The sequence below is a fragment of the Lissotriton vulgaris genome, chromosome 2_1, assembly GCF_964263255.1.
Source record: "Lissotriton vulgaris chromosome 2_1, aLisVul1.2, whole genome shotgun sequence".
In the NCBI taxonomy this organism is placed as follows: Eukaryota; Metazoa; Chordata; class Amphibia; order Caudata; family Salamandridae; genus Lissotriton; species Lissotriton vulgaris.
Genome location: NC_141687.1, coordinates 659,828,867 through 659,841,642, shown reverse-complemented (window position 1 = coordinate 659,841,642; position 12,776 = coordinate 659,828,867). Strand labels below are relative to the sequence as shown.

Genomic DNA, 12,776 nt, shown 5'->3' with positions numbered 1-12,776 from the left:
GATAGAGCATTCCATACACACAGGGTCACTAAAGAAGGAGATGAAATGAGCTGTGTTGGGCTTTGCCCCATGCTACGGAAGATATATTTATTTCCCCTATTTGTTTAACTGCTTCCGGTTCAAGCAGTAGCAGTGGATTAGCAGTGCATTAACATGACTCACCGAGGACTTTGCAAAAACGGGTGTTTAGCAAAGTAGAACTTTGTGGTTCAGTCCTGTCGCTTGCTAAGAAGAGCTTTAATGGCATTCAGATACCCCAGAGCAGCCAGGAGTCACCAACAAGATTTGTGAAGCACAGCTGTAGGTATTTGGTTTAGTGGTGCCAGAGCGGTATTTTTTTCGAACTTTATGGGTGCAGGATTTATTAATAGCTAGAGTTGTATAAAATAAAAACTGAACTTATAGACCATATGCACTGATACAAATGCTGATTGATCGATGACATACTCCACAGGGTCATGCTGGCAGCAAAAAATATGTCCTAAGTACTTAACACACTGCAAATGCCCTTGAGTAATACAGGAGTAAATAAACAGCAGTAAGCAAGGTGTGCAATATAGAAAAAGTTAGTTTGCTGCCGCTTTTTCCCACTGGTGTACCTTGGTGATGAGTTAACACTGTGCATGAGTAGGGTTTGGGGGAAGTCGGATAAGGTTTTTATTGCTTTGTTCACTGGAAAGGGTTTGGTTCCTCGTGTTGTTTTCAGACCATTTGTTGCTTGTCAGCGGACAGAAATACAGTCTCTTGGTATTAAACCTTAGAACATCTTTCAGAAACAGACATTTTGTCTTATATTTATGTAAGGCAGCACCAAAGCTGAAGAAGGCTCAAAATGGTCTGTTTCCTCGCCTGGTAATATGTTTCTCATTGTTAAGTGATTCGGAACGGGCGACATGATGCAGTCACCTGGACAGATCCTACTATGCTAGCATTGCAGTCACTCCCTTCCTCATTCACCTTTTGTTTACTCCCTTGTTTATTCACTCACCCAATCACAAGTAAATAAAGACACTCCTGTGTGACCTACTTCCACCGGATGTGAGCTGTCACATTTGAAACCCTTTCACCAGGAGATGGGCATCAAGGGATTTAGTTATCACCGTGCGCATGAAGATTGACACACATACATGGCCAATAAATAGCATATTCAGCATTCCCCAATTGTTAGTGTTAGAAACGATCAAATCTGGGCTCAGCAACAAGAATATAACTGGGAGGAAGCACTTATTGTGTTTCAAGACCAGGCCATGTAGCAATCATCCCAAGGGAGATAGAATTAATACGGGTGTTGTCACTGTTAGAACATTCCCATCAATCCAGAGGTCTAGGAAAAGCCTAAAAGGCAGACTCAAAAACGCTAATATGACACAGTTTCTTAGCCACCCATCTCCGTTTTGTCTAGATTATTTCATTGCAAAATCTGATACAGCTACCACAAAGCACGTCATAATTTACATGAGCGTTACAACTGTGGTTTCAAGCAGATAGTGTTGTACTTATCTGGGTGGGGAAGGGAGTATGGTAGGCTGGAGTTGTGAGGGCATTTACCACGCTCATACTTGTGGCTAACATTGGCTTGTAGCATCACTAGGTGTATATGGCAGATGGGGGCCAGAGAGACAATAGGGAGGTCAATGTCCAAGTATTTTTTATTAAAACAAAGGTTGGTAAATAATGACCACGCATTAACTGTGTAGCTGAAGTAAATTAATGTGTTACACTCTCTCTCTATCTCTCTATCTCTCTCTCTCTGTATATATATATATATATATATATATATATATATATATATATATATATATATATATATATATATATATATATATATATATATATATATACATATATGTATATATACATATATGTATATATATATAGATATATAGTTACACATTTGTTAGTTGCTGCAGCTACACAATTATTGCATGTAAATATAAATATCCTCACATTTCTATACGTTTTACTTTCTTACCGAATTTTACTTCTATTTAAACAAAAAATGGTAAACTCCTTCCACATATTGAACCATAAGTGGTAGAAATTTACCAATTTTTGTTTAATCATTGTAAGCACATAAGACAATGTCCCAAGTCATCTCCTAACTCTCTTCTGCTATAAGCCAACCCTACATTGTCTTTATCACAGACACCAAGGAGGGTACTTCGTAGCTGTAAATATAAATCTATATATACAAGCAAAGTAATTTTATCAAAATCTTTACTTATGTTCTTGCCAACCAGGGAGATCACTACATTGTGTTTTTTAATCTTGGCTTCTTAAGGAATATCAAGCATTGAAACAGATCTCAGTTTCAAAGTCTTTAATTAGCTTGAAATCAATATCTTCATGACATATCTTTGTCTCAAACTCATCAATCAATTAGAAAATTGGCCCATGCAATATTCGGAGTAAACTATTGTGAATTGCCAATAAGGCTGCAATGTTGTAAGCTACATAAAATACAGTGTTATGCTTTGTTCAAAATGAACAATAGAATTCACGAGTATAAAGTAACATTTCATTGGTTTGTTTGTGGTTTGTGGAGATCATTCTTTGGGAAATGTGATTAAGTGTATTATTAAAAAAATATATGTAAATACACATATTTTAATACATAGTACCAATTTAAATTAGTTAAATATATATTTTAACATTAAATAATAAACTAAAGGTTTACAGTCCATTAACTCTGTATTACAGAACACACAATATGCATAAATATTGTTATTCAATATAAAAAAAATACTCATCCTCGGTAACATTTTATTTTCATATAATATTTAATAAACTTAGTCAAATGTATTAATGAATTTAAACATTTTACACTTTGTAACAAAAAGTTTAAAGGTTTCATTTTATCATTTTAAAAATAAATACATATATACTTTTTATCACTAACATATCTGTTCGTATCATTTTAAAAGTTGAACTAATTTAATTTAAGTAACATTAGCTCCTATGGGGTGTTCGATTTATTCCCTGCCTCCACTCTTTTTATAGGAGCATGTTGCAGTGCCAGTGGTTGGCCATGTGGACTGCTTGACTTATTCCAAGAGTTGGCTGTAGTACATTTGAGCCTGCTTTTACACCTTTAGAGCTGTAGTAATTTTAGAAGTGTATGTTATGAAGTGTCATTTCCTTACTCTTTTGTGGGTGTGTATTTTGTGTTCGCATTTCTCTCTCAAACCCTATTTTAAATTTCCCCAAATCCCTCTGATTTCATAATAAGTATTCCCCATTTTCCCAACACACCCACTGGTCTGTACCACATTTATTACAAAAACATATGCCTGCATCTAAGGAGGTCTCCACCACCAGACTAGATAGGAGAGGCAGAGGTCTGAAGCCATTGGTTTATGAATTGCACTTTGTTGCACATGAGTAATACTACTATAGTACTCATTTATGTACTAAAACAATGCACTTTGTAAAGTGGGCCATAAGTATTGGGTTTATATTAGACTGACTAACTTGCCCTGGGGTTAAACAAATGCTTTAAGTGCTATGGGTGAGTAGGCACCACTCACAGGGCAACAAAGGATTCACTGTTTCTGGGCACATTCTGGTTTGCCTTCTGAACTATTCCTGTGGTTGCTAGTTTTACACCATTGTTGGAAATGCACTTGTCTGTATTTGCTTTAACTTCTATTTCTTTAGTCTTTTTACCTCGAGTGCTATCGCCAACAAATAGTGATATACAAATCAACATTGATTGTCCTTGCATTTATAATTCATATTAACACGACTTGCCGCTTTGTTTGAATTAAACTAATCCTTTTCAAATTTGGCATAAATGTTAATTGCTGAACTATCATATAAAATGGTAAAATGAAAGATGGTGCATTCATTTTACCCATTAATGCCGTACAAGTATTGTTATAACACTTAATGCGGCTAATTAAGAATTCTGTGCACCAATAATTTTCTTAGTAATAAGTGTCACGTTTCAAAACCCAAGTGAAATATTGCTCAATAGTACATAGGAACATTCCAAGATGATATCTCTAATTTAATAATGGTGTTGGTCAGGAATTAGTAATCACTCATTTACCGGCTTACATTGAGGACCACAATGATATTTATATGTTTTATAATGTTAACTAATGTTATCTGAAATTTATAAATTTGGCATCCTTATTAGTGGTGATAGAAAGCACAAATTGCAAATTTCAAGAAGGTTAGTGGAGATTTTGCCAATTGAGAGTTAATCCCTTACTTTGCAAAGGGAATGACTTGAAATGATAGCAAATTAACCAGGTTATGGAAAATGATCATTTTGACAGAAATCTCTCCCTATTCGAAATCGCAAGTACATCTGTGACATTCTTTTTAAGTTGGATCACGAATACTAGATCATTTTTGGGCACTTGGTCCAAGTTTCTGTTTGCATTGTTCATAAGCAGACAATATTCTAGCTTATTTGCTGGAAATCAAAATCTTTGTCGAAATGCAGGAGTTTTGATGGTTTGCAATAAAAAATTGTATGTATATATTTGAATTTGATCCAGCATTCAAATCTCCGACAAGTTTAGGCTGATTTGACAAAATCCGAGCCATTCAACAGTTTTAAGATCTCTATTGCACAAAAAGAACAATCTCCGAGAATTGCACTCATTCTGTTTGATAATATCTTCTAGTAACACAATTTCCATAATGATTTGAATAAGTGAGCCAGACGAAGTAAAATCTATTTCTTAGGTATTTATTAAAAACATGCTTTATATTAACATTAAAGACATTTACATGAACTGAGCTAGGTTTTCACCAGATATCAATTTGCAGCATACATTATGCTAGTGGTCATGTCATATAAAAAAATGTTTAACTGCCGTGTCTTAAGGGGCATTTGGGATTTCCCAGCAATACCGTAGCTGGTTGTAGTTAATATCTTTGCACATTTAGCTTAAAATCCTTAATGTTACTTCCTTTTAAACACATGTATAAAAATATCTTAGATTTTTTAATTCATACACTGTGAGCTGGTTGTTCTGTTGCATGAGATTTTTGCCTATAAAGAATGGGACCTTCTGCACCTTAAAAATTGCTGTGGACTATAAGGTGCGGCCAAGGGTGGGGACAGGGCGATGACGGGCAGAGGGTGGAACTTTAGGACAGTGCACGTGGTGTGCAAGTGCTTGAGTTCCAGTTTGGTCCACGTGGGTTAGACCACAGAGACCTTGTTGGGCCAACCCAAGTGGGCTAGTTTGGCAAGATACATGCCAGGGCTGGGACCACAAACGGGCACAGCTACCAAGTAGCATCAACTCACCTCTTGCCTGTCTCAGAGGGCTGCTGGAGCTGCCTGTCTGTGTGTTTTTTAAACTTTGAAAGCTTTGCACTTTCGAACCTTGGGAAGTTTTCATCTAACATAGTTTGCAACTTTTCACATTCGTATTTCAACATGGCGCTGGACATCGCTTCGTGCAGTTTCTTTATGTGTCATGTTGGCAGTCTTGAGATGTGTCTGTGATGCTGTTCAGTTGTACCTGCTTGCTGCTCATCTGTAACTCTGAGGGTGTTCAGCTGCTCCCTTGGTAGTGGCCTGTGGTGCATGTGAATGCATTTGTGGTTCCACTCAACCGATCCACGGGAACTGCTGCACTGCAGTGTCTCAAACCTCTACCTATCGCAGATGACCCCCCCCCCCATCAAGCAGGTTAAAAAAACCAGCATAACGTCTGACCCCCCACCAAAAGCAGGACTAAAAAACATCTCACTGTGCGAAATGTTTGATAAGAGGGTTAAATAAATAATTTCCATTTTACGGCATTTCTGGAATCACTCAGCAATCACGTCAGTTTCAGATGTTCCTTAGGAAGGGTGGGGTGTTTGTCGCCAGCCCTTTCTAGAGTGGGGCACAGTCTTCAAGCTTATAGATCTTTTGTCATTTTTAAAAAAAGTCATTATATTCCCGCTTTTGGACCCAGCTGCTCTGGGAGGTCAGCTCTAAAGGCCCCAGAACCTTTGACGAGCAAGGGGAAAGTGGCATTTTAATAACACTTTCACCTAGTCAAAAGCTCTAAATATAACATATTTGTTTCATAAAAAGATTTAAACCATAAATATAACATTTTAAAGCTGGAGTAGTAGCTGCAACAAAGACTTCTTAACAAAAGCACTCAGGAGAGTGTCGATATCACATAGAAAACGTAGCCATTCGTTTATTAATAGCCACATCAATCTAGCAGCATCTTTTCACAGCATATCTGAAATGCAACCACAGTATCACAAACAGAGCAGCACAAAATTGATTCTTAAGCGAACGCCCCAACCAGTATTAAAAGTAGAACGATTTTGTCCAGAATAAAGGAATCTAACACACCAAAATCTTGTGGGTTGACCTCGAAATAAGTAAAACAATATTTAAACTTCCTAGTATGAAAAAAAGTAAAAAAGGCTATTGTAGCATCAATGGACCCGTACAGGCAACTTGAAATATTCTGTAATACATGTGTGCAGCCATGAAACATCAGCTTGACATATTGACTAAACGGGTTAGTTTGACTATGAAATATTGGTTTGAGAGATTTCATATTTCTTAACTTTACACTTAAGGCATTAGTTTCAAATATTCTACAAATCATTAGATTCATTGTGCTAAAATACCACCTCGTATTATTCAGTAATAATTGACCCCAAAATACTAGGTTGGGATAGTCAGTAAAGCACACATATTTTCAAATAAATGAGAATGCTAATAAACTGTTTTTATTGCCCTCTAATGATCAGAAATTGTTACTTCTGAATTTCAACATCCACCAATATTCTACAGTGCATGTCCTGGTTTGCACCTTCTTAGAACTACACCATCAGTCAGTAACCCTCAGTGCATGGTCAGTTTTTCAACAGCATTGTTATTGCCCAGATTTGGAACATCATCTGCTATTCCCGTGTCCCATCTCCTCTCCTCAGCCCCCTCGCCACTGTCCCTTTACCTGGGAGAAGGAGGAGGGATTTTTCCAGAGCGTAGCTTAATGCCTGGATGGCGGCCCTAGTTCATGCTACTGTAGCTGTGGTCTGGGACAGAATGGGCTAGGGGCATTGGGAACCCCCCACATTGGGTGTCCTTGGACAGGCAGGAGACATATAGAAGTGACTCTCTCCTTCCTCGTACATGCCCGAACTGACCCCGCTGTGCCGGCCACTTTTGTGGGTTGGAGACAACCGCTCCTCTGGTTGGACATTAAGAGCAGCCAACAGCTGGTGCATGAAGGCAGGCCTGCTGGAGATCCTTCGTGGAAGGAAGGCTAGCAGGCCTCTCAACGGGGCTCACCTCAGTGACTGAGGGCTGCTGGGGACTGGCACAGCACAACCCCTCGTCTCAAGTAGGCCAAAGCAGTTGCCCTTTCCCCCAAAAGTCTGCAACATCCCAGGGTCGATACTGGCGATGATCGAAAGTTATATTCATTAGTAATAACCAATGCTAGAAACAAGCCGGTCTACCCAGGCCTGGATCTACCTTGTTGATTGTGTTCATGGATTACAAGACAGTTATCTCTAGATTGATACACCTGGTAAAAAGTTGCAGTATGAGATCATATCTGTTTGTTGAACAGCCCTCCTCACTCAGTCATTCATCCACTCAGCCTTCCTTCAATCTGCTCATCTGTTTTCTAATCTAACTGTCCATTTTTCCATCCATTCATCCATCTGCCCTCTTGTATCGTCCATCGTCTCAGTACCCTGCCTCTGTGGATATAGATCTGGATACTAACTGAAGTCGAAGCATTGCTACAGCAGCCTCTGCCTGGAAACCTACTAAATATGCAAAAAGCTGCAGTGAGGTTTTGTCTTGATGCAAGACATTGAGATAATATCATGACAGACCTTTAGGACTTCAAGCCGGGCACCCTTTCAGCCTATCTGGAAATGTAGTTATCATCAGTACATATATCTAAACATACCTACATCCATTGCTGACAATTGTCCCCATCGCATGAAGAACACCTTGAGCCAGTCCTGGATTCTAGGCCAACTGAGCACTTTGTATCATGGGACGTGCAGGACTGCTTTTCTCTTCATACATAACATCTGGAAAAGAGCTGTTGGTTAAAAAGCCTGGACTGGTTGAGGTAGCCTTCATTACATGGGGCAATTAAGCACAAGTTGTGACATTGTATACACACATACATTACTGGTGTTCTAGGTAAATCTCTCTGCCTCTCTCTCTTTCATACTGTCCTTCCCAACCTCTCTTCTCCTCTTCTCCCTCTGTTTCTCTATCTGTCTAGACAGGAAGTGGAAACTAGGAGGTACAGTGTTTGTGTTTAATATCACAAATCTGTGCATTCCACTTGTTAGTAATATTACTTTTCTTTCTTCTTACAGCCCCCAGTTCCCAGCCAGGCCTCCTCCTACTCTTGCATGCTGCCCTCTAGTCCGTCAGTGAATGGGCGGAGCTATGATACATACACACCTCCTCACATGCAGGCACACATGAACAGCCAGTCCATGGGCACAGCTGGCGCCACTTCGACAGGTAGGCGTCCATTCATTTTTCCACCCTGGTAAACCTCATGGAAGTGTTAATCTTTGATTTCATTTATCTCATACCATACATCCTCAGTATATCCAGCAAGAAGCATTCCATTCTTCTACTACCCAATTGACCATGCTCAGTTCTTTCAGCACATTTTGTATTCTTGCGGATTTTCACAAAAGATTGTCTGCCAAATGACTGCAGAGGAGGACTGGTAAAATGTGAAAAGCCATTTTATGTTTGCCTAAGAAGGGTCAAATAGTTTACCTGGGGCTAGCAGCAAACATTGTCTATTGGCTTCTATGTCAAATCACAGCCTACCTATGATTGCTTGTTGACTGCTGTATGCAATGGTAGCCGCCCTGCTTAGGAAGAAACATTGTGGGTAGATGAATCTGCCTTCTGCTTTGTTTTCTTTCTAAGCTTGGCTACCACAATGAAATTGGTGCCCCCTGTATCATTGTCTATGGGGATTATGTAGCCCAGGAGGGCAGAGCGAGGGAAGTTGGTGGGTTTATCATACAGCGATTTGAGGGGCAGTGGAAAAAGCAGGGGGTATTACACTTTTTTGGGTACAATGCGAAAAATCTGGCCTGCAGCATTTCCACCTTCCCAAAAACACAGTAAGTCAGATGCACTCCAAAAAAACACCCACAGACATAAACGGAGGTTAGCCGCCCAAAATGCTCACACAAGAAGGGCCTGCCACAACACCTCCACCACAGAGGTAGTGTAACTAGGGCTACAGGAGGTACTGCAGCACCCTCATAAAACTTGAAAGAATTTAGATGCTGAATGATCAATAAAGGGGCAATTGAAATGTTGTCTTGAGGCGGCCAGAGCTGTTTTCAAAGACAGACTGCCAAACATCCGGTATGCTTTTAATGATGTGAAGTTACTAGTCTGCATAATCGCTCTAAAACTGTTCCAGCTCAACAACTTCAGCACAGTCTTTGTCTTTATTCCAAAGTTCTGACCAGAATAAAAGGTGCAGCCTCTTTAATATCAAATGAAATCACAGATCACTTGCCACCACGAAAAAATAATGCCTCAATGGATCAGTGACTAGGGTTTTACCTGAAATGGCCCAACTTTAGACTAAACAGAGAATGGGTGGAGACAAAATTGGAGGCCCAGACTACAATTCTAATTGGGGGAGGGGTTGTTGCAGGTTTACTGATGATGTTTCAAAGCACTTGTTAAATGACCCAATCTAATTCCTGGAAAAATAAATGTTATGTCGTTGTACACCACAATTTATCAAACTCCTTGAACTTACAACCTATTCTTTTTTCCCATTACAGGTCTCATTTCCCCTGGAGTGTCAGTCCCAGTACAAGTTCCCGGCAGTGAACCTGACATGTCTCAATACTGGCCAAGATTACAGTAAAAACCGGGCTAACATAGCCAATGACTTTGTGGAGAACAGTTGGATGTTCAGCAGTATTCTATAGAGGAGGGACAGGGCTGGCAAAAAGTACTCCTCCACTGCAACTCTTCCCTGAGTTGGGAGGCTTCGGAAAGACTTTTTCAAGGGACCTTTGCACAATTTGAAGGCGTTATATCAGTTGGAACAAATCTTCATTTTGGTATACAACCTTTACTCATTTTGTGTGCTACTTGTAAATGGGCATTTGTATGTAATAAGACAAGAACAACCCAAACTTACTGGATGGACGGTATTTGGCCTAAGCTGATCATTAAGTTGTTTTTTTTTAACAAAAAAAATGGAAGCCATGATGGACCAGCCTTTGCCACGATTTCCAGAGTTTTCGTCGACAAACACCGGACAGGTCTACCGCGTTGTGCATAATCAGACTGGGGTTCCAGGTTTTTTTCTATCATTCCACTGCATATAAACTGAAACTGGAACCGCATAGGCAAAGACAATGAAGCCGATGGAAATTCCAAAGGCAAAAAGCAATCCAGCTGATGCTTATGTCCACAGACCGGGTAAAGAGATGACTTCAAGAAAGAAGAAACAAGTTTGGTAGATAAAATAAAAAAAATAAGGTAGATTGTGTCTTCGATATAATCCGATTTGTTTTATGTCGAAATGTAAGTATTTGTCTTCCCTAGAAATCTCCCAGAATGATTTCTATAATAAAGTTAATTTCATTTATATTTGACAAGAATATTCTATAGATGTTTTATACACATTTTCCATGCATCTTGCGTTTCTTTTTTTGGGGAGGGGGGGAGTTCAGCGAAGAGTTTATTGTTCCTACCTGTAGCTGTACTACATGTTCACAAGTCAGATCATCTTTGTGCATCTAGAACTCATTCCTAATCAATTAAAAGTGCTTGCAAGAGTTTTCAATTTAAGTGTTTTGAAGTTGTTCACAGCGACATATCAAACGTAACCATTGTTGATTGTAAAAACCATGCCAAAGCCTTTGTATTTCCTTTATTATACTATTTTCTTTTTAACCTCATAGCGTGGTTGTGAACCTTTTGTTACTACATTAGATGGCCATTAGACATTGCTCTATTCTCTAAATAGGTTTTGATATGGTGCTCTCTAAATAGATTCTTCAACAGACAAATGGATTTTAATATCTTCCACCAAGCTTTCAGGCAGCTAATGTTAGTTTGATTGAAGTAGAAAGGATACCAAGACATTTTGAGGCCAACTGATATCGATTTTTTTAAGGCACAAAGTAGAGTCATGCCTAGAAGCAGTTGCAATCTACGCCTTACTACATTAAGCATGTTTTGCAATATGGAAGAGCTTTGTATTGCGACAATGTAAGTGGAACTTGCGTGTGCAAATTTGATTAGGAAAAGTGAGTCTATCCATGGAAAGAGCAAAAAGAATGCACCGGAAATTAAATTAGCCATTTAAAGTAGAAACATTTGGGTACCCAGCACCACCTAGAAATGTGTTTCCCACCATTATCGGAGCATTTAACTTACGTCCAATTTTTTCAGTCCTTAGTGGTACACATATTTCTTTCAGTCCTTATGACCAGCCAGACCTGTGCTTGCTTCATGTATATAGGAAATGGTGTTATGCATATATGGGGACATGAAAATGAACTTAAATATGCACAAAATTAGACAATTTTCCTAACTCATTGCATGCACAATATGTGATAAGCATGCAATATTAGCACAACATTCACAGAAACAATAACTAAGAGGACATTTACAGAGTGGTCCAAACTTCAAATATGCCTTTACACTATTAGACTTCTTCACAGGTGCACAGTCTCATACTTTTTCAGGTAACTGATAGTTCGAAACGTAACTGTCTATGAATTATGAGTTATCCTTTATTTATTAACTGAGCAATATAACAGTACCTCTTCGTTAACCATGTACACAAAGCCCCTCACAATGACTGGGCCATTATGTGCCATTATGTGCGGTATGTGCCCATGTGTGCAGTAACTCCTGTTACGGCACAGTTCGGATTTAAGAATTTTGCAACAAAAATCACATGCGGTTATGGCCAACTCGTTTTGAGGGTATAAATATTTTTTATATTTGTAGGCATACCTAGATATACGTGAGCATGTGATAAACTTACAGCTTGTTATTATTTGTGTTGCGATGGTATATGGAGGGCGTTGTAGTAAATCATGAAACAATGACGCATGGACAAACTGTTTGGACTCAAAGCATTGACACACTGCTGGACCCAAACAAGAAAACTGTCAATAAAAAAGGGAAACTCCTTGTTCAACAAAACAAAATGGTCAAAAAACATACACACTAAGTGGGGGGAATGACCTAACTTGTGATGTATGATGCTGTGGGTAGACCATATAGCCAACATCCCAGATGATTTATTAAGTTATTAAGTGACATGAAGGATTTATATTCAAAAGCTAAAAAGTGTGTCTGTACAGTTCCCAGAATCTATATGTACTTTAATTATTGTAATATACTTTTAAAAAGTATATACATATATATTTATATATATGTGTGTGTGTGTGTGTGTGTGTATATATATATATATATACTTTATATATATACCTTCGATTCATGTGAAAACAGACACTCAAAAAAACAAAAAAATATGCAAATCATCAACTCAAAAAATATAAATCCCCAAAAATGTGGCTCTTTCATAAATACTGCTACAAAAGTCTGATCTGTTTCAAATTCCTAAATGTGTCCAGGGTCACTTGGGGCCTACTGTGGTTAATTTGCTGTTTTAACCCTTTCTAGCCAGTTTTGTGATATGATCTTGATATTAGTTTAGGTTCATGCTAACATTTTTGTAGGGAGATTTTGCATACTCTGTATATAATGTTAGTACTTTTTGCAGCCTATGATTTTCAGTATATCT

At 38.6% G+C, this 12,776-nt stretch overlaps 1 protein-coding gene across 9 annotated transcripts in view; it reads left to right on the top strand.

The window, feature by feature from the left end:
- Window positions 1-10,914, top strand: part of PAX6 (paired box 6) — a 49,315-nt gene extending 38,401 nt beyond the window's left edge. For 6 of the 9 annotated variants that reach the window (XM_086955839.1, XM_086955832.1, XM_086955831.1 and 3 more), the window contains 2 exons: window positions 8,329-8,479; window positions 9,784-10,799. In XM_086955839.1, coding sequence (XP_086811965.1) covers window positions 8,329-8,479; window positions 9,784-9,869 — 237 coding nt within the window. In that variant the 3' untranslated portion in view covers window positions 9,870-10,799. Of the gene's footprint in view, window positions 1-8,328; window positions 8,480-9,783 lie in introns of all 9 variants that reach the window. The other 3 variants (XM_086955840.1, XM_086955835.1, XM_086955834.1) reach the window with 1 other exon arrangement.
- Window positions 10,915-12,776: the final 1,862 nt, after the last annotated feature.